Source organism: Sesamum indicum, linkage group LG11 (assembly GCF_026168435.1).
Source record: "Sesamum indicum cultivar Baizhima isolate 11 linkage group LG11, ASM2616843v1, whole genome shotgun sequence".
Classification (NCBI taxonomy): domain Eukaryota; kingdom Viridiplantae; phylum Streptophyta; class Magnoliopsida; order Lamiales; family Pedaliaceae; genus Sesamum; species Sesamum indicum.
In genome coordinates, this window is record NC_142667.1 from 1053471 (window position 1) to 1078766 (window position 25296).

At 34.4% G+C, this 25296-nt stretch overlaps 3 protein-coding genes across 3 annotated transcripts; 2 read left to right on the forward strand and 1 right to left on the reverse strand.

Annotated features, from left to right (window-relative positions):
* Positions 1 to 36: 36 nt before the first annotated feature.
* On the reverse strand, positions 37 to 6661 carry ATSTE24 (Peptidase family M48 family protein). The gene is made up of 14 exons (XM_011094820.3): positions 6533 to 6661; positions 5155 to 5302; positions 4960 to 5044; positions 4772 to 4867; positions 4516 to 4581; positions 4266 to 4364; positions 3939 to 4052; positions 3695 to 3805; positions 3411 to 3473; positions 2584 to 2676; positions 1242 to 1355; positions 1028 to 1099; positions 854 to 919; positions 37 to 557 (listed from the first exon to the last, which is right to left on the reverse strand). Exons 1-14 carry the CDS (start codon positions 6561 to 6563, stop codon positions 441 to 443), a joined length of 1275 nt encoding a protein of 424 aa, XP_011093122.1. The 5' UTR covers positions 6564 to 6661; the 3' UTR covers positions 37 to 440.
* A 3616-nt stretch (positions 6662 to 10277) lies between these two features.
* Positions 10278 to 16902, forward strand: LOC105173155 (ferric reduction oxidase 2). The gene is made up of 8 exons (XM_088875141.1): positions 10278 to 10530; positions 10902 to 11007; positions 11557 to 11748; positions 12247 to 12481; positions 14952 to 15279; positions 15367 to 15610; positions 15682 to 16388; positions 16579 to 16902. The coding sequence occupies exons 1-7, from the start codon at positions 10344 to 10346 to the stop codon at positions 16250 to 16252; spliced, it is 1863 nt and encodes a 620-aa protein (XP_088731267.1). The 5' UTR covers positions 10278 to 10343; the 3' UTR covers positions 16253 to 16388; positions 16579 to 16902.
* Positions 16903 to 17596: 694 nt separating this feature from the next.
* LOC105173156 (ferric reduction oxidase 2) lies at positions 17597 to 23372 on the forward strand. Its single transcript, XM_011094822.3, has 8 exons — positions 17597 to 18025; positions 18194 to 18293; positions 18403 to 18588; positions 18680 to 18914; positions 21075 to 21402; positions 21621 to 21864; positions 22210 to 22898; positions 23014 to 23372. The coding sequence occupies exons 1-8, from the start codon at positions 17854 to 17856 to the stop codon at positions 23151 to 23153; spliced, it is 2094 nt and encodes a 697-aa protein (XP_011093124.1). The 5' UTR covers positions 17597 to 17853; the 3' UTR covers positions 23154 to 23372.
* The last annotated feature ends 1924 nt before the right edge of the window (positions 23373 to 25296 follow it).

The following is a 25296-nucleotide window of genomic DNA, read 5'->3' on the forward strand; positions in this document are numbered from 1 at the left end:
ACAGTAACAAGTCAAGTATTGCTTTTCACGCGGGCATCACCTAAAATTTGAATTGCTGACGCCATAATAATAATAATCTTGAAGGATCCACATCACAATAATTTATAAACTAAGAACTGAACAAGTGTACCCAAGACGAAAACCTAGCCTTCAGTTGAATGATAAGAAACATGATACAAGCTGCTCTGAATGCAAAAACACGGTTGATATGGCATATGGTCTACAGATGAACATGGGGGACTCTCTTCGCCACATACTGAACTTCATTATGCTATTTCCTCTTGCTAACCCGACTTTCGTTACAAGTGAGCAAAGAACTGCCAATACATGTGGCGTTCAGATACAAGATTACAGACCTTTTTACTATTGAAGCAGTCACGAAACAAGTATAGGACGAGTAACTGTATAGTCAATAGGCCAGAGGGGGCTCGTACTTATGCTTAGTCAGTCTTTTTATCGGGTTCGTCGATAGCAGCTAATCTTTCGACGAGGGGAGGATGCGAATAGTGGTAAGCGGAATACCAATGGTCAGTATTCATGGCTGAAAGATTCTCTTCCTGTCAAACACAATGAAGTTGTTAGTAAAATAAACTCGATATATAGAATTCCAAACATATTCTGGGTTGAGTTTGACTGAATCATTTGGATCTGAAAGAGTAATTTGGAGTGAACGATTGAAGAAAGGGCTCCAACAATATGCAAAGGATTCTCTTCTATGAAAGACATGATGATACCATCATCACTGTTTTCATTTCAAGCAATTGGATGGATAAGACCTCTCTATATTATTTTTCAAAAAACTATAGATGAATGGATTCATCGTGAATGCATGAGGAAACAAAAAAGAAATAACCTGCAGTTTGATAAGACCAGCTCGAAGAGGTGCGCCATAACCAAGCTTCTTCGCAAAAGCATCAGCCTATGTGAAAGAAGCAACATCAGACTCAAACAACGAATGCTTATTTTGCTAGAAGAAACTTGAGCTTCACAGTCGAAAGCAGTGTAAGCCTAAACATAAGAAGGCTACCTGGAACTCGAAAGCGCGGCTTACAAGATTAAGTAAAAAGCTCACAAGATGCTGGAGAGGTATCACAGTGTGCTGCAATCACAGAGACAAAATTAACATGCATATAGAACAGGCATGCTTACCAACTTTGAATACAGAAAAGTGGGCTCCAGAAATGCCATGTATTTGTGTAAGACATCCCCACTTGATTTAAACCACATGAACAACTTGGTACCTGAAACAGGATTAGTCCAATGAGGACTGGCTGTGTATCAAAGCCAAAACTCTGGAAGAGGTCTTTAGAGTTCCTAACAAGAGTGTACCCTCCAAACTGCAAAAGTGTCAGGATCTGCATACAATTTAACCGCAAGTTAGGCATAGTTTAATTAGGAAAATTATATACATTCACTAAACTTTCTGGATCTGTAACTATGATTGGAATCGCAAGTACTTGACAAGTACAGCCAACAGCTTGGCATTCTATACCTTGTACAGCGTCAGCATCAATAGGCACATTAATCATAACCCTGACATAATTGAGTTCTTTAAACAACTTAACTGGGAAAACTACATGAGAAACCATTCAGGCCAGAAAGTAGTTTCACGACCAAAGTTTACTTTCCAGCACCCAAGCATGGACAGCTCAAATGTATCAGAAGAAAGATTAAGAGAAGGAAAAGAAAACTATGTCAAACATAAAAAACAGGAACGCAACTAGGAACAATCTCAAACTCTCAGTCCCCCTTGAAGGCAGTTAAAGGAGAGTGAGTCGAAAGAAGATTGTTTCAAGCATTACTAAAACAGAGAGAACAAGAAAATGAAGGTGTATATGGATAATCTCATGCAGATCAAGAATACAGGTTAATGGGACCAGAAAAACCTGGAATATCAGAACTTAGAAGCACAGAAAAGCAAATATTATGTGACAAGTCCGATAGTTCCAGTATAAATGTGCAATTTATCAAATTCTGTGGTTGAAACTAGAATTTTTGTTGCTTCACCTTAACAACAATGCTCTTTCCAGCATTGGATTTATAATTCAAACATGGCCAACGAACTTGTAAAGCGACCTAGTGACTTCTAGGCTAAGCAGGTAAACTGTTAGATCCAAAATAATAAAAATCAAGGATAGTTGCCATCAAGAGGAACTGACGACAAAAAGAAAAATACACAATGTAACAAGGTGGTTCCGAGTCATAAACTACCCATTTTAGTTAATGTCACTCCTAACCAGATATTCTAGAGTACAGTATTACACAGCATAATAATGCAGTCAACAAATAAAGTGAAAAACAGGGGGGGGGGGGGGGACTTGTCCAGCATTTGAATTGCTCACTGATGTCTTAAAAAGAATTGTTTGAACCCATAAAGAAGGGGGTCAATACCACAAACATTTTTGAGATTTTGAAGAGAACCATCACCCAACATTTCTTCCGAATCATATTATTAGTTTATTACCGCATGAAAGACAACCAATGAAATGATCATCAAGGAAAAATCACCAGCATTGGACATTTATCTTGCATGCTCACCCATAATAGCATTAATAAAGACTCCATCTAGAAAAGCTAACATACCTGAACAGCAATGAAAGAGAACATTGTATGATTAAGCTTCCAGTGCCCCAGTTCATGGGCAATTACAGCAACAACTTCTTCATCATTTTTGCACTACAATGAATTTTTAAATAAGTGATTATAAAAAATGAGAACAATTTATAGAAGGTAAACAATGCATGTTTACTAATGCAGAAGGACATTTGCCGCTGGCGCTACAAAAGGGAAAATAGACAGCTGCAATTGCACCAAGCATTTTCTATCATAATGATGAATCAAACACGAAGCAAAAATTTAAGCATTCTACAATCTAGCATCATGAAATAGCGCATGTTCAAGACAAAATTGCATTAACACAAGGACTTTGCAGAAGAGATTATTCATGCATCTTACCAGGCAGAAATATGATAGAAATAATTCATCATCTGCTTCACTATACACTAAAAGGGTTTAGGAACTTGTAATACTGTTCCCAAAAACACATTTTTCATTTTGACAATTAACCGTAGTTACAATCACATACTTGCCAAAAGAACCACAGAGTATGATACAGGTGGTTCTAAATATTATCACACTCTTGCAGACTCAAAACAACGATAGCGGAGATCAAATTCACGCCTTGATATATTAGTCTATACAACATAAACAAGAAAATTACTTTTTGGATGGCTCCAAAAGAACCATCTTCAACATAAAAGGAACGGTTATAGTCAAGATGCCATTTAAACATATAATGGATACTCAAAGCATCAGACAAATTTTCTAGATACTTACCATCAAGGACATAAAGATTAACTGAGACAAAAGAAGGCAGATAGAATTATAACTTTGAAATAAAAACTCTGTACCTGCTGTATCAAAGTGTCATAAAGGACAATCCTTTTGTTGTTAAAGAATCCATACATGTATGCCTGTACAAAGTGTTGGCATGCAATGAGTCCTTGTGAGTGCAGGGGAGCACAAAAAGGAAAAGTCACTCAACAGTATAGCAACACAAACAGCAAGCATCAAAGGATTAAGAAGCACAGGATCTTTCTTGCTTATATCTCAGCTTCACAACCTGGCACTTTTCATCCCAATCTTTTGCTAGCACAAGAAAACAGAAAAGGAATGAAAACAAAAGCATACTCACATTGCTATGGCTCGACCTTGTTGATCCATCAATAACAAACAACTTCTTCAAAGGAAATTTGAGAGATGAAGCGAGAGCCTCAATTTTGGTCCTAAGATCTCCTTCCGGAAGCTACTTGTTCATGGAAAAAATTTAGAAAGGGAAAAGGGTCATACTTGCAACGTAAAATTTTGCTAAGAATACGACCATTATGAAAAGCAGTACCACCACACACAGTATTATGTGGAACCTTTCAACTACTTACGGGAGTGAACTTGTTGAAAAGCGGGGCGATCAGAATTGGATAAATGGTCATCATTACAAGAGATACAATGAGCATAAATGCCCAGAGATATATGGCCAAGTAAGGACCTCCTTTCTGCATTCAAACAATTATCAGTATTCATTTGGTGCAGTTCATTACATGATTAATTTTATTATCGAAAATTCATAGTGTGTGTGAAAAATACACTAAAATGCATAAAGAAAATGTATCAACAAATAAGAAATTATAAATGCAGCAAGAAAATTATAGCTTTCCTTGATTTTTTACCTCCTAACAGTACCCTCTAAATGCTGTAGATAGAAGTACCTGCACTATAATGATGATAGCAGCTACAATAGGTGGACCAATCACTATGGCTAAGACAACTCCTTTGATCATGTCCCTAAAGAATAACCATATTGTTTGCTGCAAAAAGAAAGAGGAGTCATGACTTGGACGTAAGATGAAACGAAGTGAAGTTACAGAGAGGCGACTTATAACTTCCGACAAAATTTAAGAAAATCTAATTGGTATAACATGTGTAAAATGGACCAAGTGATCAAAGTAAACACAATACCTTGTTGAAACCATGGCGAGCCTCAATGACAAAAGTGGAGTACAAAGAAAATGGCAAATCAGTTATCTGCGTATGGGTTTTCAAACAACAGTCAGTGAAAAGCATGAGAATGCAACTTGTTTACAAGGTGGAGCAGGTACAAGATAAAACATGTACTGATAAATAATAGCTAGCAAATAAACTGTTGGCAGTTGTTTTCACTTTTCACTGAGCACTTGCTACTCTTCCAGAAAACTAATGGAATGCATATATGCACCTGTGACCAAAACATAACACCAGCCAAGAATGCAAGAGTGTGTAATATCTCATTTTCTGCATTGAGGCCAGCATACACCAAAAACTCTCCAGACCTCTGCAATTAAAAGAAACCAAAATGTATAGAAGAAAAGTAAGTCAACAGCAACCGTTAAACCAATTAAGAAGGCCTGTTACAGAAGGACTTACCTTCCAAAACCAGGGCAATATCCCAAAGTACAAAATTGCGCAGTCCATAACTATGGTTACAAGTTCGTGCACAAAATGGAAATGGCTGACAGAAATAAGACACCAACAACCAAGATATAACTGTTTCTTGTTAGTTAAAGAGCTGGTGTGCAATGGTCTCAGAAGTCATAATGTAAAAATAGATGACCACCAAACCTTTTGTCAAGGCTATAAGCACGGGATTTTTCAAATTTTTCTTGACTGATTACTCCTACCAAAGGTCTTGGAAGAGTTGGCAACTTAAGAGCAGTGTGCTGCCGCAAATCAAGATATGTCTCAAAAAGGTACACAAGTATCATAAAACCTGAAACATGTAAAAGTCAAATTAGGAACAAAAAGCATAACAGACCAAAAATGTTAGTAATATATTTGCCATAGACAGCTATAATATCACTTGGAAGAAATTTTTATTGAAAAAAAAAAGATCAAAGAGGGAGAACATCCCTAAAATAAAGCACATCAACATCATTATCTTGTAGCAAAACCAACTCAAAGATTCGATTGATGCATAGCTCACAGGTCAGAACAACTTTGAAGCACGACCAGTTCAAACATTTATGTTGCTTAAACAACAGTCTCATATCCAACGGAAGGATGAATTTGCATAAAATAATAGCCATATACAAAATCTGTTTAATGATTGGACACCTTCACCAATCACTAAGCACAATTTTCAATCACGAATGGGTTACTAGGCTTTCCAAACTCAAACCATAAACTATACTCCACTTTCAGAAAAAGAAAAAAATAATAATAAAGTAAAACTGGCAAGATAATGGTAATGTCGTACAAGATATTCCAAGACCCAATAACTATTCCTCATGTGCGATCACCAACAGCCAATAAAACCATTGAAATCTTTTGAAAAGTATGAATCCATGAAAGAGGAAAACCCATTAAATCTGAAAACTGAATTACATTACACATAGAGAAGTCACACACTCATCCAGTTTACAATAAACAACACAGCAAAAAGAATAAAAATAAGAAAATTAATCATATATTTGTATGTCATCATCTGTGTACTGATTTTTAGATGCAAAACGGAGAAAGTAGTACTACGACAGAGATACCAATGACAAACAGCAAGTTTTTAGCACAACATGAATAAATTCCATCTCATTCCCAAACTTAAGAAAACACGCTATACTCCACTTCCAGATCAGAAATTATTCTAAATTTGACTTGCGCGCCAAAGAACGTAAACTTGAAAATATAATAGTTAAATTAACCGAATACAATACATTCAAAAACCCTAATACCCACTCCTCATCCGCTATAAAAAAGAATCCGCAAATAAAACAAATGGAGAAAACTCAAAATATTACGACTCCGCGGAAAAATAAAGTAATCACTAACTGAATCGCATTACGCATACATAGCCATCAACTCATTCAGTTTCCAAGAAACAGAACGAGAAAAAAATTACAAAAACCAAAAGAGAAAAGGTTAACCATACACATATACATCAATAATTAAGACCAATACATGCGTGAAAAACATAAATACGCAGATATACGGGGGAAATGCATACCAACGACTGCCTCCATGTACGGAAACGCCATGACTGAGAGAAGGGAGAGGGGTTTTCTTCTACACAGTGGATTTTTAGAGGGCAAGTGTTTAAATAGAGTATTTATACTTAGGAAATAGATGATTCGGGTCGTTGTCAGCCTGCGTTAATGGGTCGGGTTGAACTCACATTGTTACAAAGTAAAAATATTCACGCCTATTACTTTAAATTTGCATTTGGGAAAAAAATTAAAAAAAAATCCACTGTTGTCTCTTAAAATTTGATATAATTATACGTAAATCTCCTATAATTTAAAAAGTTATATCTCATATCTTTGATGTCTGTTTATATTTAACAAATAGAACCGTTGTTTGTCAAAATTCACCATATTTCTTGATAGTCGCAAAATAGTTGAATAAAAAATTATGTTACATATTAATTGACTTATTACTAACTTATTGCAAATTAAAAAATTATTTTCTAAACAAACTACCATTATATAGATCTATTTGTGAGACAAAAACAAACGTCAAGAGTACTAGATATAGTTTTCCAAATTATAGAGTGCTTATGTGTAGTTAAAAAAAATAATGAATAAGTCTAATACATATAGTATTTCGTTTTTTCTTTTTTTTCTCTATGAAATAAATAATTTTTGTTTTAAAATAAAAAACTTGGCAGTGGGCTGTTCGAAAATAAAATTTATAAAATTTCAAATATTTCAACTCTCGTCTTAAATTATATTGGGATTTTATGAATTCAAAAGAGATGAATTCTCCTACCCTCACGCACGGCACTCTTGGAGACGATAGTGCGCAGAGGACGCTGGTGAGGCCGCTTTAGTAAGCGAGTTCTATCGGGGAGATGATGGAATTTTTTTCTTGACTACTGCTGCAATTGACCGCCGCGAAAACACCCCAGGCGACCTTGGAACCGATGACAATGCGGTCATCCTTGCGGCTAAGGAGCACCATGTTCATGCAGTTCGAATATTGATGAATTTTATTTTTATTATTTTTTAATAAGAAGTCATTTTTGCTGGTATCCGGCCCAGTTTACTAAGCCTTAATTGTTGAGCTAAGTTCTTTTAACTAGGCCTATTGAATATATACACGTACTAGTGGTTGTGTTAGACCTGTTAATGGGTATGGTAAGATTCTACCAGGCACAGACTCACAAAAAATCCAAATAAATTAATTTAAACTCAAATTCTACCAAATTTATTTTTTACCCCACTCAAGACCCATGGGTCTCTAGACTCAACCGAACCTAGTGTTTTGGTCCACTCAGACCCAAACCCGCTTTCTTTATCCTTTTTTTTTGCACTCATACTAATTGAATTAATTTATTTTATTTTTTATTCCTACCCATAATTTATAGAGTGTCCAATTCGATAGTCAAATAGAATCAAATTTTTGATTAACGAAAAATTTCAGTGTATTTAAAATTGAGCCGAACTAATTGGTTCGGTTCGGTTTGATTATAACCAAATATTTTTTCGGTTCCATTTGGTTAATAACCAAATTCTTGAATTTATAATAAAAAAATTGCTAATTAATTGATTTAAAAGTTTTCTTTATTTTATACTTTAAATTTAAAATAAGTAGAAATTAAATTATATTATTATAATATAATATATTTATAAATTATATTATTATCATATAATATAAATTTATAAATATAATTTATATATCTTAATATATTTTACAAAAATATAATATATTATATAAATATATTTTTAATTTTGATTATTTGGTCGATACGATTAAACAGTCTAACCAAACCGTACCGACTGATTATACCGATTCTTTTTAAATAATCAAAAACCGAATCAAATTTTTGGTTCTGTTTTTCGTACGAACTGAAAATTTGGTTTTTTTGACCGGTTATTAAATTTTTAACACCCCTAATAATTTATCGATAAATTCAGAATTACTGAGATTAATTTATAAATAACTCTTTTTCTATATAATTTTTTAAATACTATATAGATTATAGCGTCTACGAAATAATCTTATGAAAATATTACACGATAAATAAGGTTATGATGTCTTAAGCAATTTTAAATTTGTTCACTTGAAATGAGATCGAGTAATAAATAATAATCCAATTGAATAATGAAGAGAAGTAAATATATTCTTTTGGTCGAAATTGTGTGTATTGGGTATTGATTGTTAGAGGTCTAGAAAAACCCAATTTATATTTTTTTTAAAGGATCTGAATCTGGGTCTTAACGTCAATCTATAAGTGCGGATAGGGTCTTACCCTACCCATTGACACCCTTAGATTGTATACACTCGATTTTTGGGTTAAAATCATAGTTATGCATTTGATCGTAATAAAAAAATATATATATTTGTGAAAATACAGAGTATTAGATAAAATATATTCTTTTTATTATAAAAGTATCATGAAATAAAGTTATAATACAAAGTAATTAAAAAGATTGAAAATGATACAAGTTATATATTGGTAATTATTACTATATGTTTTTAGATGAAGTTACAGTTGTTGGCCTATTGGAATGTAGGATGTGAGAAGATTAAGGGCATTTTTGTAAATTTAGTTATGGACCTCCTTATATTTGATAAATAGTATGGATATTAAGGTCCAAGAAAGAGAAATTACTTACACTTATTTATTCATGAAATGCTAATTTATTTAATTAATTAATTATATAAATAATTGTTTATTTATATAACATCAAGAGTTAATATTTTTTTTATTAATTTTGATCCGTTGTTCATTATATTTGTCTTTTATTATTTAATTAAATAAATATAATTAAAAAAATTTAAATAATACATATATATAAAGTGTGCTTCGATATCACTAATATAACTCTAACACATTATCGTTCTTGAGGAGATGGATAGCACCTGTGGGAAGATTTTTAACATATTTTGGTGTGTTTTGTGGAGAGAGAGAGAGAGAAAAACAAAGATAAATAAGTATGTGTTAGAGATAGTGTGTATGTTTGAATTTGTTTTTTGAGATAATATAAAATAAGTATGGTATGTTTAATGTTGGTTAGTAGGAGACAAAAGTACTATTCATTATCAAATCATGTATCTTTAATATATATTTATATATATGTATGAGTATGTATATAATTTATTTAGTTGTGAGTGAATTAAAATAAATAGTATTTTTTAATCATAACGCTGTTCCAAAACACTCAAAAACTAGTAAAAAACGGGCAAAATAATTCGAGCCAAACATGAACGATCATCTCAAAGATGGCCCAAAATCGAAACCAAACACTTTGGTGGTATTTAAGGCTGCATGTGACGTACAAATTAGTTGCATGAAGCCATGCAACTAATTAAAGAGAATTAGATTTTATCTTCGTAACCATTTGATAAAATTAGGTGTTTTTATTTCGATTAATCGAATCGAATTAAATATAATAAAGAATTATAATTTACTGGCTTAACAGATTTTGTTTCATAATATGATTTTGTTCATATGGGACCAAATGTGCTGTAATTTTTTATCTTATGGAACCAGACGTACTGAGTTTGTAAGCTGTAAGACTAAAAGTATAACATTCTTTATTGTGTGGGTTTAAAAATATAATTTTTCTTTTTATTTAATATACATATATACTATGTATGTAAAATAAAAATAAAATAATAATTTTTTATCCACACATAAGGTGTTGAAATAAAAAAAAAACCAATATTGGAAATAAAAAAGTGGGATCCACACTTCCCCCCCCCCCCCCCCCCCACATATATAACAATCATATTCCGAGCCATAACGTTCTTTCACGGTACAACATATCATTTCATTTACTTCTTTCCTCTCTCCAGTACACTTGTATACAGGCATGGATACACAAAGCCGGTCTGACGGCGGCAACAAGACCATGAGGGCGGCTATAATGGCGGTTGTGACGGCGGTGTTGGGCGGCTACCTCTTCATGTGGGTAATGATGCCCACAAACGCCTACAGACAGACTTGGCTGCCGGAGCTCCGATCACAGACAGCCTCCACGTACTTCGGAACCACCCAAGGTTGAGAAATATATGATATGACTCACTCCCCCCCCCCCCCAACACCCCCTCTTTCTTTTTATATATATATATATTCTTTCTTCGGTCGATCATTATCTGTTTGTTCTACACACAACTCCAACACAGCTGTTCTTCTTGAATTTCGTGTCCCAGAAAATTTATTTTAAATTATTAAGTTTAATCCCATTAATATTAATTAATTATATCGTATTATATAAATATTATTACATTTATTATATAATTAATAAAAAATTTTGTTATATTATACAATAATTAGACGAGAAATGAATATCGTAATCCGATTTTATTGGATAATAAGAGTATTATTCTTTAGTTGATATTAATCAGGTGGTATATATGTTTGGTTGCAGGTGCAACATATTTGGTGTTCACCTTCCCAGTTGTGTTCATTGCTGCATTGGGCTGTCTCTATCTCCATTTAGGAAATCAATCAAGATTTAATAACCTCACCAAAGGGTAATAATCTCAATTTTCACGTTAATTAGATTATTATAAACATGGTTATTGACCACATATTAGAATAATGGCTTTTAATTGAAAATTTGCACACATTTTTATATAATTTGTTTAAATTTCTATTTCACGACGAAACAACTCCTAAAATCTCCTAAATTATTAGAATTTTCGCCGTCGATCTTTGATGCGGCTTGCTAAATGATCGATGTTCTGTTGCTCGAGCTATCGTTTATTTTAGCTTCGTATGGATTTTACAATTATGTCCTTCAAAGTAGCTCGTCAAGAAGAGGAGCTCTTGGGACTTATAAACCGCTCAAACTCATCGTTTGTAGTCGATGTGGAACGATTACTTATATCATCAGCCCCAAAAACAAGGGGCTTGAGACTAGTACAATACATCCTCTCTCTAGCAACAAACACCTTCTGGGGACAAAATTGTGAAGTTCGTGTAAAGTCAGAGTGGACAATATCTCATACAACGGGACACCAACATTGAGTTTCGAATTATTGAATTGTTATTATTATTAATATTGTTTTTGAGATGGATAGATCAAATGGAGGGCACAGATTGGGGAAATATCAGAGGCCATTGATCATCAAAGGGCTGGGGATAGTTTCTGGGATTGAGCTTGCTTTCTTCCTCATGTTCATAGCCCTTCTCCTCTGGAATTTTGCTGCCTATTTGCAGCTCAGCTTTCCCAAAATTACCCCCAATTCAGCTGCTCAAAGTGGAGAAAAAGTGTAAGAATTTTAAATTTATTTTATATTTGTAATTATTTTTATTTTAAATTAATCAATTAAATGATTTTATATTATTTTTCCAAATTTTTTAACACAAAATATACAGAAATTTTGATTAAACATTATTAATATATTTTAGTAGACCTAGCATTCAATAATACATTAAAATAATTCATATGTAAATTACAACGGAATATTCTAAGTTTTGTCATAATTATAATTGTCTCTCGTTGTTTGAAAAATTACATATACCCTTTATAATAAACTGTTATGAGGAAATATTTATAATTTTTTAAATAACGAGCGAATATTTTTAATTATAAAAAATTTCAAGACAATTCGTTGTAATTTATCATAATTTATATAAAAAAAACCCTTAATTTCAAATAATATTTTTTATATTTTATTTTAAAATTCAAATACAGGCATCCATCCTGCAGACTGCATTTATATAATACAAGGATGAAGACTGAGCTACATAATGGTGGTGGATGGCAGGTGGGAAGCGAAGCTGGACGCGGCGGCGCTCCGCCTGGGACTGGTCGGAAACATAGGACTATCATTCCTGTTCTTCCCGGTGACACGTGGGTCGTCGGTGCTGGGAGTTTTGGGGCTGACGTGGGAGGCCAGTGTGAAGTACCACATATGGGTGGGCCATATTGTGATGACTCTTTTTACTGCCCATGGCCTTTGCTATCTCATCTATTGGTCTGTCACTCATCAATTCTCACAGGTATTTTTTTTTCTCTTTTAAAAATATTAGTAATTGTGGTACGTGATTTCTATATACATATAATAAATTAATATTTATATTTTAAAATATATTATAAATAAAAATAAAGTCTATAAACCACTTTAAAATATTATTGACCCAATAAAAAAATTAATCTAGTGGTGTTAAAATAATCTGAAGTCACTTTTTTAAAAAGCAAAAAAAAAAAGAAAATTAAAATTACTTTTAAGCTTATCCAATTAGGGGTACAATTGTTATACTTAGAAATTAGTGCGGGTGTGGTGTTAGACGCCGTTGTTTATAGTGTAGAGAGCATATATATATATATATGTTGTATATTAATATAGATTATCCACCATGGTACGTAATATTTGTGCGCATATAATAAGGAAAATATTTTAAAAATAAAAATTAATATATGATTAAAGCGGAGCAATATATGAACATGGTATGAGAGTACAGGACAAATATGATAGTATATTAAAGGTTAAAAGATAACGTGAAATATCATTTAAAATAAATAAATAATTATGTGGGTACTTATAAGGGTACAATTCATAGTTTAATATTTGGTGATGTGGTGTCATAAACCGTTAATTATTAGTAAAAAGTGGTCCTTTTTTTTATATATATTACTATATTTTAAAAAATAAAATTTAATATTTTCATAAAACTTAAGAAAAAATTGTTGATTATTATTTTTGTTGTTGCTGAACTCTCCGCTGTTGATACTGGTTATCTATAGTGATAATTTTATACATAGTTTTTTTTCTTTTTTTTATCTCTAATTATTGATCCGCAAAATTTATAAAATATTTTCCATTATTAAAATTATCAAAAAATATTATTGTGGTAAAATAAATAAAGAAGTTTATTACTTAACACAATACTAAGTCACTTTTTGTCTATAACATTGCAATTAAATAAAATGAATATGATGTAAGGAAATTCCACCACATTTGAAAAAGGAAAATAAATGTAATTATCTACAAGTCAATAGACCATGTTTCTCGCCAATTGTTGTAATCCAATAGTTAAGTTCCAACGATATACATACGATAATGGGTTCAAATTTGTCAAGGTATTTGATGGGATTAAATTGACGTCTTGATATGTGTGTTAATTCCTACATCGTCATGTCTTAGTTCTTGACGATCGATAATCCAGTGTAGGGAGGCCGACGTGAATGACAATCAAGGAATCCTTCTTGTCGGGATTGTAGGGTGTCATTCTGTTTTTATAAATAAATAAATAAAAAAGACAAAAAAACCCATTTGGTAATTGTATTATTATTATTTTTAGGTAATAGTATTTGAGGAAAACGTAAGTAGCAGAAAGTAATGCGATTATAGTAATAATTTGTTATTTCAGTTTTGGTTTTTGTCCATGCATAATGTTACGTGTACGTTTGGAAAAAGATAAAAGCGTTAAGGGAAGCGAACACGATTACATCACTTTTAACGGTGCTCCTCCCTTTTCTGTTGTTGACACGTCTTTTGCCTTATAGTCAAGTAGTGGCGTCCCAAAAGGAGAAAACGTGTTTGGTGATTGTCGACTATGGCTACACTGCTGCAGACTGACTTCACTTTTCTTGATAAATTTGAGTGGGTGTCAGAATTTCAAAAATATTGTAATTATATTGGTCTAAATTCTGATGTGGAGTGGACCATTACACCACTTACAAATTTTTTTAAATAATTTGAATAGATTATTATATTATAGGATGTTGGAATATTTCAAAGATAAACGTTGAATTAAAATTCATATTTACTCTTTGATTTACTTATTATAAATTTATTGACTATAATAATTCATCTTAGGGTAAATATATACGAAACTTTCATTCAATTTTTATGCTCATGTTTGATTAATGAATGAACCTATTTGTTGGACGAAAACAAACATCAATAATATTGTTTTTTATTTTACATTTACGGTATAAATAATATTTCATTTAGAAAAATAACTAATTGGTGTGTTTGGTAGAATGGTGAGACAACCTATTCCTTCATGCAAGGTCACGTTTTCGAATTGTTAAATCGATAGAATTCGTAAACTTGAGGGACTAAGTTTGACGAGGGGGAAACATGCTGGGATCAAAACTGGATAAGTGGCATAGTTGAGGGACCAAAATGATATTTACCCTATATATATACACGAAGTGAGATTAATATTATTACATTTTTCTTCTTATAGGTATAAAATTATTACATGGGAATGTTGACTACGGGGTAGAATTAAAAGTTCATGTAATTTTTTTGCTAAAGTCAATATTTTTTGTCCAAACCATGACGAAATGGGTCAAGTGTAAACAATAAATTTTCGAAAGGAGTGTAAGTGTAATTTTAAAACTTCTTTTAAGGAAACTATAATTTCGCATTTTAAGGAGGGGTTTGAGTGATGATTTCATAAGTAAAGATAAAATTTTAGCAACAAGATTCATTTTATTCCTTGGTTGCTACAAACTCAGATGCTGGAATGGGACAACACAGGCATCTCCAATGTAGCAGGAGAGATATCTCTGGCAGCAGGACTGCTCCTCTGGGCTACAACTTTCCCAAGAATAAGGAGAAACATGTTTGAGCTCTTCTTCTACACTCACCACTTATACATTCTATTTGTCTTCTTCTTTGTGCTCCATGTTGGCATTAGCTACACTTGCATTATGCTCCCTGGCTTCTTCCTCTTCATGATAGACCGGTACCTCCGATTCTTGCAATCCAGACGACGCGTTCGTCTGATATCTGCCAGGGTTCTGCCCTGTGAAACCGTTGAGCTCAACGTCTCCAAGTGCAAAGGTATAGCATCTATAATGCATGTTCAATGTGTCGTTTCGTACAGACGTTTCCTGAGGTTGATTTGTGTTTTGGTTTATGGTTTGGTAGGTTTGAGGTATGCTCCAACCAGTATCATGTTCATGAATGTGCCTAGCATTTCTAAGTTGCAGTGGCATCCTTTTACCATTAGTTCCAGCAGTAATTTGGAGTCTGATACGCTAAGTGTGATCATCAAAGGGGAAGGAAGTTGGTCCAAGGAGCTCTACCGGCTGCTTGCTTCGCCTTCTCCTGTCGATCGCCTTCACGTCTCCATTGAAGGCCCTTATGGACCTGCTTCCACCGATTTTCTAAGGTATGCAATAAAAAGACGATGTAATATATCTTCTGTTCGACTGCTTAAACTTTTAGAGAATGTCTCTACAGGCATGACTTGTTGGTGTTGGTGAGTGGAGGTAGTGGTGTAACACCATTTATCTCCATTATCCGCGAGCTTATTTACACGAGGAAGACGCTAAAATGCAAGACCCCGGAAGTTGTCCTGATCAGCGCATTCAAGAACTCCACCGACTTGACCATGCTAGACCTCATCCTCCCCATATCTGGCCCCCCATCAGAGTTATCAGACTTGGGGTTAAAAATCGAGGCCTATGTAACAAGAGAGAAACAACCCACAATGCAAGAAAAGAAGACCATCAGGACCGTATCGTTCAAACCTAATCCATCCGATGCACCGTTAACTCCAATTTTAGGCCGAAACAGCTGGCTTTGGCTCGGTGCTATCATGTCTTCATCTTTCATCATCTACCTCATTCTCATCGGCGTCTTGACACGATTTTACATATACCCCATCGACCGTAACACCAATACGGTATACTCGTCGTCCTCAAGAGCAGTGCTGCACATCTTATTCCTGTGCATCGGCATACTGATCACAGCAACATCAGCTTTTCTTTGGAACAAGAGTAAAAATGCAAATGAAAACATACAGATTTAGAACATGGAGGGGACAACTCCTGTAGCATCGCCAAACTCATGCTATTATAATGCAGACAGAGAACTGGAGAGCTTCCCTCGACAGTCACTTTGGCAATCTATAGGCGTGCATTATGGCGAAAGGCCAGACCTCAAAAGTAAGTAACCCATGTGAGAACCGTGGATCATAAATACGATATAGGCCTCGTTGCTGACGTGGAATGATTTACGTTCTGTTTTTCCTGCTCAGTATCCATATAAGAAGACAACTACAGATTATGGTTAACATAAGATTTGTCACATGTGAATGTTGGTTAAACATCCTTACAAATGTACGTTTTCTCGTAGGATTTCTGTCCGAACGCAAGGAATCGAGCATTGGAGTGCTTGTCTGCGGGCCGAAGAAATTGAGGCACGAAGTTGCAAGCATATGTTCATCTGGTTTAGCAGCAAATGTGCATTTTGAATCCATCAGCTTCAGTTGGTGATGTCTTAGAAGATGTATATGGACTCAATGGTCTGAATCTTTGAGTTCTGAAATGCTTTTTTGGTGTCTTTCCTTTTGTTTTGTGCTGTTTGGTTGAGCTTTTTGTCTACTACTGTAAATGGGATGACAATTCTCTTCCTCTGTAGGAATCAGACATGAAATATCACTCATTTTGTTAATTTTTACATGCTCTGGAAATAAATTCTTTCAATGTTCAGTCGCTCGAGTTAACTTGATATGACAGAAGAATCATACAGAATACAACCGAATATAAACTATAGGGATAATCTGGACTATTCTCATGAAGTTTTTAGTGCAATTACACGTAGTTGTCTTGTGGTTTGAAAAATTATGTCTAGTACCCTAATGTTTGTTTCTATCTAACAAATAAGTCCTTCTGCTAGTTAAAATTCACCAAATTTACTAAAAATGGATGAAACTTCATATTTATGAAGATGTATAAGGGTAGTTTGGCCATTCAAATGATTTGTTTGACCTGCAATATATCAATAATAAATTGATAAACGTCGATTTTCATTCAATTTTGTTTTTTTATTAATATCAACAAGTTCAGTGAATTTTGACAAATGGAGAGATTTATTCAATAGGACAAAAGCAAATTTTAGGAATATTATATGAAAATTTTCAAACCACAAGTAATTTACGTGTAATTACACTAAACATCACTAGGAAGACGATGTAATTATCCCTAAACAATATAAACTACAGCGCTCGGTAACTGTAAAAATTACCAGAAAAGCCCCTATAATATAGTATATCAATCAATTCGGACCAAACTCAATTTGGGTAAGAATTTCCCAAAAAGTCAGTAGCCAATAAGTGAAACTTGATAAGAACTCCCAAAAACACCAGAAACAAAAGCAGTCAGCATACCAAACTGAAGATTTTGGCTCATTGAAGCAGGCCTTGTTGCCACACACACACACACACCCTTGTATTCTTCCCTTCACAAGAAATCATGTAATTTCATAATTGGACAATCCAACAATATATATACAACCCTTTTCCCCACTTTGATTAATTCACTCACACTTCCTTCCACCAAAACAGCCTTCTGCTTCCCCTCAAACTCAAACTAGCAGAAGCAGCAGAGAAAGACATCAAGAACATCAACGATGGCTTCCCCTGCAATAATCACCGCTGTAAGAAGAGCAATTTTGCTTCTTGCCCTGCTGGTTTTTCTTGGTAATATCATGATGTGGATCATGATGCCAACTGACACATATTACAATGACTGGTTGCTCCATATCCTGGCTCATACAAACTCAACTTTCTTTGGTATACAAGGTGAGGTTTAAGATTTTTCTCTTAAAGTCTGCTAGTAGCCCATGTTTGTATGATTCCATTTCTGCATGAAAACCTCCTCTTGTAATTTGCACCAAGACATATCCAACAATGTTCCTACAAGAGTCTTACAATCTCCCAACCGATATCCTAACAGTCTGTACCTTACAGGTCCAATAATGCTGGATTTCACATTTCCCATTCTGCTCATTGCTGTTCTGGGATGTATATATCTTCATTTGGGGAAGAGAAAATCTAGCATCACAGAAAGGTAATTAAGCAGTATTTGGCTCTCACAGTCTATTTTCAATCAAACCATCTTCATTTTGTTCTTTGGCTTCACTTGTAATAATACTATATGGATGCATGTTTGATGGCAGCAAAAGGGACACAAAACTGAGGTTCTTGAAACGGCCGATGATCGTTAGGGGGCTCGGAATTGTTACCGTGACAGAGCTAGCACTGTTCACCATGTTCATTGCTCTGTGTGTTTGGTATTCTGCAGATTATGTGCGGCATTGGTTCAAGCAAGTTCCTGTGCTCTCAACCACAAGAGGTGAAAAAGAGTAAGAATCTCAAGTAAAAGATTGATGTCTTAACGCACACATATTTCACATTGAGTTCTCTTCTTCTTGCTTTGTTTTTGTTTGTGGGCAGGTGGGAAAGCAAGCTGGATAGAGTGGGTTTAGTGGCAGGGATAGCAGGGAACTTGTGCTTAACATTTCTCTTCTATCCAGTGAGTAGAGGATCATCCATTCTGCCTATGTTGGGGCTAACATCTGAGGGCAGCATCAAGTACCACATTTGGCTTGGAAATATAGCCATGGCCCTCTTTACTGCTCATGGCTTTCTTTACTTTGTCTATTGGGGCTTCACTAATAGATTATCAGAGGTAAATCAACTTCTTCCCTTTTCTTTCAAGGAAATATTAATTTTGCACTAGTTGAAAAAAGAAGCCTCAATGTTTACATTATTGCCGGAAAATTGCATTTTTGTTATGATTTTCTCATATTACATCTCATAAATTGAAAATTTTCTCAATTTTAGTCTTCAGGTACATTTTCCACCCAATCATTAACAATGCCGTTGACATTTTCGTTGATTATTAGACGAAAAATACACGTGAGGACTAACATTGAGAAAATTTTCAACTTATAAGACGTATGTGAGAAAATTATAACAAATGAAACTAAATTGATAAATACGCCAAAAATACAATTTTCCTTCAAAAAAGTGATATTTGAGCTCAATTTCATCTCAACTTTTAAATGCACAATTCTTTTGTGGGCAAAGTCATATTGATCCTTACTATGAATGCAAAATTACCTTCCCTTCCAATTTATTTAACCTACCAAACAATTCTTGACTCGGAAAAAAGACAAGTTAAGCACACTAACAAATCCAAATGAATGGCTGACTATCACTTTTCTTCTATTAAGTTATCATCTAAAAAAATCTAACTTAGTTTTTTTTCTGCCTCTATTTACTTAATTGAGGAGGTGGTGAAATGGTATACAAAATTTTTGAGATGAGCCCACCACGAGGATTTTATACTTTACATTTGTCTTCTCCCCATGTTGTGTAGTTTGGTCCTAAAAAGTGCAAAACCCCTTTTTGTCATTTATATTAGAGCCCTTTTACTATAGTGGGTGTGGGATTCCACAAATTGGGACCATCCAAAATATGGTCATGAATCAATTGTAATAATACATAGGGAATAGGATGATGAAACTCACTTTCTATGAACCATAATTCTTTGGGGCTCTTATACGTCAATGTCTGATTGGGACTCGATTCTATTTTTAGATATTGAATTGAGAACTTGGACGTAATAATTTAAAAAAATAAAACGAGTCGAGCTCGAACTCATTGCTCACGAATCGAGCTCACAAGCTCAAGTTCATTGCTCATATATTTTTTTTGAAGTTTTTATTTTTTTAGTAAGAATATATTATTATTAATATATAATATTAAATACTAATGATAAAAAGTGTTAAAAACGTGTGTTACAATATTTTAATCTGATGCTATGAATATATGACTTCATAATATTTTTGTTATATATCTAAAATATTAGTATAATAGTAACATAATTAGTAAAAATATAATAGAAAATATACATCAAATTATCTAAATACTTACACTTAATTTTGTATTATATATTTACACCAAATTAAAAAATATTAATAAATTCTTAAAAGAATCCAATAATACCTATTGGATGCAATTCTAAAAACATATTTGCCAAAATAATATTTTTTACTAAATAAATAAACATAAGCTATTTTCTGAAAGTAAAATTAAAGTGAATGGTCATGAAAAATACATTTTTAAAAGTATTATGATGGCAATTTAAATTTTATATCTTTCAATTTCAAAAAAAGAGTTTAAACCAAGTAGTGATTGATCTCATTTGATATATATATATATATATATATAAGTACGTATATATATAATGCAATACCAATAAAAATAAGTAATATACTCATAAATAAATATAAAACATCATAAGTTCATTGTTTGGACTTGTAAATTTATAAAAATACAAGAGATACAAATTGATATTAAAATATAAAAATAAGATTTATATGCATTATATTAAATAATTATTTACAAAATAAAATTATCAAAAACTAAATTATTGATTAAACTTAGTTTTAGATAAATATTTGATAATATAAATAAAAAATAATATATTTTATTATTATCTAAAATTAAAATATGAGATTTTGATTAAATATAATTATAATATATGATGAATTCTGAATACAAAATTTGATATACTATTGACTATATAGTTAAACATATAAAAACTTAAAAATTAAAAAATAGAGAAAAGTTCGCAAACCAGCTCACGAGCTTTTGAACACAAATACTTGGGTTTGAGCTTGGCTCGTGAAGGAGCTCGAGCTTGCTCAAGTCGAGCACTTGTCGAGTCACGAACGGTTCGACTCATCTTACACTCCTAAAAAGAAATGTTTATGTATATTCTACAAATATTGGTTTTATTTTATTGTTTTTCCACCTAAATTATACGTATGAATTAATGCAGATGCTGAAATGGGATGATCACTACGTATCAAATGTAGCTGGGGAGATATCTTTGGTATGTGGAATGGCGATGTGGGTGACAACTTACCCTACCATAAGAAGGAAAATGTTTGAGCTCTTTCTCTACACTCACTACCTCTACATTCTCTTCATCATTTTCTTCATATTGCATACTGGCATTGGCTTTGCCTGCATCATGCTCCCTGGTCTTTATCTCTTTGTCATCGATCGATACTTGAGGTTCTTACAGTCGAGACAGAAAGTCCGATTACTTTCAGCTCGTGTCCTCCCATGCCAGACTATCGAGCTCAATTTCTCCAAGAGTCGAGGTAAAGTCACAACAACAAATTTGATACGCGATGCGTTGACTGATCATGTAATCTTACAGTCTTTGATCATTTCAATTGTCCATCTCACTGACATGTACAACCTTAGATGATCTCATGATCAACCACACCCATAGCACCAGAAATCACTTGAAAAATGCACATACATACCTAGAAAAGAAGAATGTCATTAACTCAAACTTGCAAACTCATTCTGGCAGGTCTGAGTTACAAACCAACAAGTACCATCTTTATAAATGTGCCCAGCATTTCCAAGCTGCAGTGGCATCCTTTCACTATAACTTCAAACAGTAACTTAGAACCAGAGACACTTAGTGTCATTATCAAATGTGAGGGCAGTTGGACTAGGAAGCTGTACGACGTGATCTCATCCCCATCCCCCATCGATCATCTTCAGGTATCAGTGGAAGGACCATATGGACCTGCCACAACAAATTTTCTCAGGTTTGTAAAGGCTTTGTAACAGTATTCACATATATATGAATCTGTATATATGTACTTATGCATAAAGATGAGAATGGGTGGATATTGGTGTGGGTTTTGCCAGAACTCAGGTCGAGGTCCTCAAATCAAAACTCAGGACCTAATCTAAGATCCATTTGTAGTTCAAAAATCACCATAGTATTGGAGCTAGTCCAGTTTGACCTAAATCCATAGTCATAAATGTTACTCATGCATGTTCCTATAACATAGCATGCTTTTGTATATAGAAGCTACCTACATGTGTAAATGAGATAGGAATACTATAATTATTGTTATTGTTGGCACCTAAAATTTGATGTGCTGCAGGCATGATATGCTGGTGATGATTAGTGGTGGGAGTGGCATCACCCCTTTCATTTCTATCATAAGAGAGCTTATCTTTATCAGGTCAACCCTAAAATGCAAGACTCCAAAGATCAAACTCATAAGTGTATTCAAGAACTTTTCAAATCTTTCCATATTAGACCTCATCCTCCCAACTTCGAGCTATTCCTCAAATTCTGGCAACTTGGACTTACAAATTGAGGCCTATGTGACAAGAGAAAAAGGGAATCTAAAAGGCAAGTTCGAACCCTCTCGGACCATATGTTTCAAGCCAAATGCATCTGATGAACCTATATCTCCGGCATTAGGCCCCAACAGTTGGCTCTGGCTTGGTGCAATAATCTCATCATCTTTCACCATCTTCCTAGTTCTCTTAGGACTTTTCACTCAGTATATTGTTTACCCTATCGATCAAAACACCAATAAGCTGTATTCCTACACCAAGAAGGCTTCAGTAAACATGTTGATCATATGCTTCTCCATAGTGATAGCAGCTAGTGGCGCGTTTCTGTGGAACAAGAAGCAGAGTGCCAAAGAAGCTAAGCAACTTCAACATGCGGAGGAATCAACAACCATAAAATCATCAGAGGATATAGAATTGGAAAGCCTTCCTCTAGAATCAGTTACTAAATCTATCAATGTGCACTATGGTCATAGGCCAAACCTCAAAAGTAAGTACGAGCCCAGATTGAAGCCAATTTTGTTCAATTTTTAAGAACTTAGGTCTAGAAGTAGTCTTTTTGGATTTGTCATATGAAAAAAATTGATGCGGGTTTCAATTTGTAGGAATCCTTATGGAGATCAAAGAATCAAATGTTGGAGCCCTTGTTGGCGGTCCCAAAGAGATGAGGGAGGATGTTGCAGCCATATGCTCAAGTGGGCAGGCAGAAAATCTCCATTTTGAATCCATCAGCTTCACTTGGTGATGTGCTCTTGCGGAAAAATGGATAAGTGAAAATGCAGACCAACTAGTAGCATACTACATGATGCACTTGGATGTTCTCGTGTATCTTGCACTTGGAAGAATGGCTATATAATACTCAAGCAATTATTGGATCTGATTACCAGAGTGTTACCATTGTGTTCGTGGTTCATGTTTTCAATAAAGAACTAATACAGTAAATACTATGCAATCTTTTGTTTAATTTTTGGATTTGTGGTTACGAGGGATATGTTCAAACTTAGCATACTGGCAACAACCTGTCCTGGAAGTTACTCCAAAAGTGATCAAAATGTTTGCATATTATCAAGTGACTTAATACTCACAACGGCAGCAATGAGCTTCGTCTCTGTGCTCCGAACCGCCTGCAAATTCTCCCCATCTCTATTAATGGAATCCATGTCTCTCTTACAAATCCCCAATCCCACTATATGCTGTCAACCTTTTTTTTTTCTTTTTAAAGAAAGGAAACTAAACTGAAGTTTTCACCAAATTTCACGCAAAAGGCAAAAACTCGACAACTTAATCAATAAATAAGAATGATAAAATGAATACATACCTGAGAGGAAGACCGCAGCTCGAGGCGAGCAATCAGCTTTACGACTTTCAAATAGACGATCTTCTGTACCGAGGTGAACAATTTAGTAGTTCCAGGTGGATCCTGCAACCATCCATATGCCACATACATCTTCGGTGCATAATCTACGTGATCGGCCTCGATCACGTTTGGTCACGATCAACGATCTTCCTACGTCACCAATTCGAATCTGTTATCTGAAAATAAAACAAAAAGCTAGTCGGGTTCGTCCCGACGACGATACTCCGATGCTTAAGTGACACTTGGGTCGAAGGAAAAATGCTGCGATCTAAGTAAGAGCGGAATGTGTGTGTAATGCGTACCTTTGGAACAGGTGTCACCCTCATGCTCACCCATGCAATGACTAAGTTGTTTCTCTAATGGACACCTGTCCGAGCAGCTTTATGGGTCGGATCCGGGTCCGCTTGGCCCGATAGAGACGTAAGCAAGCCACAATGTGCCACATGTGACCTAACAAGCTTGACATGCGATCTCATAAATATTCTTTTGTTCTTCGATCAGCGACCTATCATGCGACCAACTGGTAAAACTTTGCATAATCTCCTCTTTCTCATGATATCCCCATCACTACGTGTTTGTGTTAGGAGAGAGAGAGGGAGAGGGAGAAAGAGTTTGACAATGTTGAAGTGTGTTTAGTTAAAAAATGAAGGAAGCAAAAGAGAAGCTATTGTAGAGAAAAAACTCTATTTTTGTAGGAAGAAATACAAAAGATGTATATAGGAATAACTTCCTCTAACAAACTAACAAATATTGTTACAGAAAAGACAAAATGGTTAAAATAAATATGTTCTGTATCTAATAAAACTGTAACAGAATTGTTAGCGACCTCGCGACGTGCGACCTTGCGATGAGTGGAAGGTACAGTGACCTCAAGACCAACGACTTGATGTTGGACTGACTGTGAGTGGTTGGTGAAGTAACGACCTAACGATATGCGAGCTCTGGACGATGAGAGGTCGAACTCTCAACAACTAACTACTGACTGCAAAGCTGGCATGTAGGAGAGAATACATAGGGAGGCTGGAAGCAAGGGCTCTGCAACGACTGAGGTAGGAGTAAATACTCAGAAAGGCTGAAAGGAAGAGTTCGACAACCACTTGCATAATTATTGTTTGGATTAAATGCAATTTTGGTCCTCTAATTATAGCCAAATTTCGTTTTAGTCCTTTCACTTGTTGGGGTTTGGATTTGGTCCTCTATGTATTTTAATTGATCAATTTTGGGACTTTTTTCGCCGGAAAAATATTCAATCCGCCGGAAAAGGTGGCCGTGAACTTCAAATCCTTGAATCTCCGTACCACGTTGATGAAAATAGCTAGGACTTGTCTCGTTAGACTACAAGGAAGAGGCGAGTCAAACTGTGGTGGTCCGCGATTGCCGTTCGTACAGACCGCGGAGAATTGACGCGAAGAGGCTCCGACGGTGAAGATGAAAGCCTAGTCTTTATGGTGATCGAAACCTAAAATTGATTGAGGGGTTTTGTTCATCTTGAGTTGGGAGTCGAACAATATATGTGGCTCTCGATAATTTT

Bases quoted from the DNA above. Each gene is read 5' to 3' on its own strand.
- ATSTE24 (XM_011094820.3), bottom strand. From the start codon at position 6,563: ATGGCGTTTCCGTACATGGAGGCAGTCGTTG. The intron at 2,677-3,410 runs GTACAGAGTTTT...AATTCATTGTAG, and splicing joins ATGACACTTTGATACAGCAG to TGCAAAAATGATGAAGAAGT. The intron at 920-1,027 runs GTAGCCTTCTTA...TCTTTCACATAG, and splicing joins GCCGCGCTTTCGAGTTCCAG to GCTGATGCTTTTGCGAAGAA.
- LOC105173155 (XM_088875141.1), top strand. From the start codon at position 10,344: ATGGATACACAAAGCCGGTCTGACGGCGGCAACAAGACCATGAGGGCG. The intron at 10,531-10,901 runs GTTGAGAAATAT...GTTTGGTTGCAG, and splicing joins GTACTTCGGAACCACCCAAG to GTGCAACATATTTGGTGTTC. The intron at 15,280-15,366 runs GTATAGCATCTA...ATGGTTTGGTAG, and splicing joins CAACGTCTCCAAGTGCAAAG to GTTTGAGGTATGCTCCAACC.
- LOC105173156 (XM_011094822.3), top strand. From the start codon at position 17,854: ATGGCTTCCCCTGCAATAATCACCGCTGTAAGAAGAGCAATTTTGCTT. The intron at 18,915-21,074 runs GTAAATCAACTT...GAATTAATGCAG, and splicing joins TCACTAATAGATTATCAGAG to ATGCTGAAATGGGATGATCA. The intron at 21,865-22,209 runs GTTTGTAAAGGC...GATGTGCTGCAG, and splicing joins GCCACAACAAATTTTCTCAG to GCATGATATGCTGGTGATGA.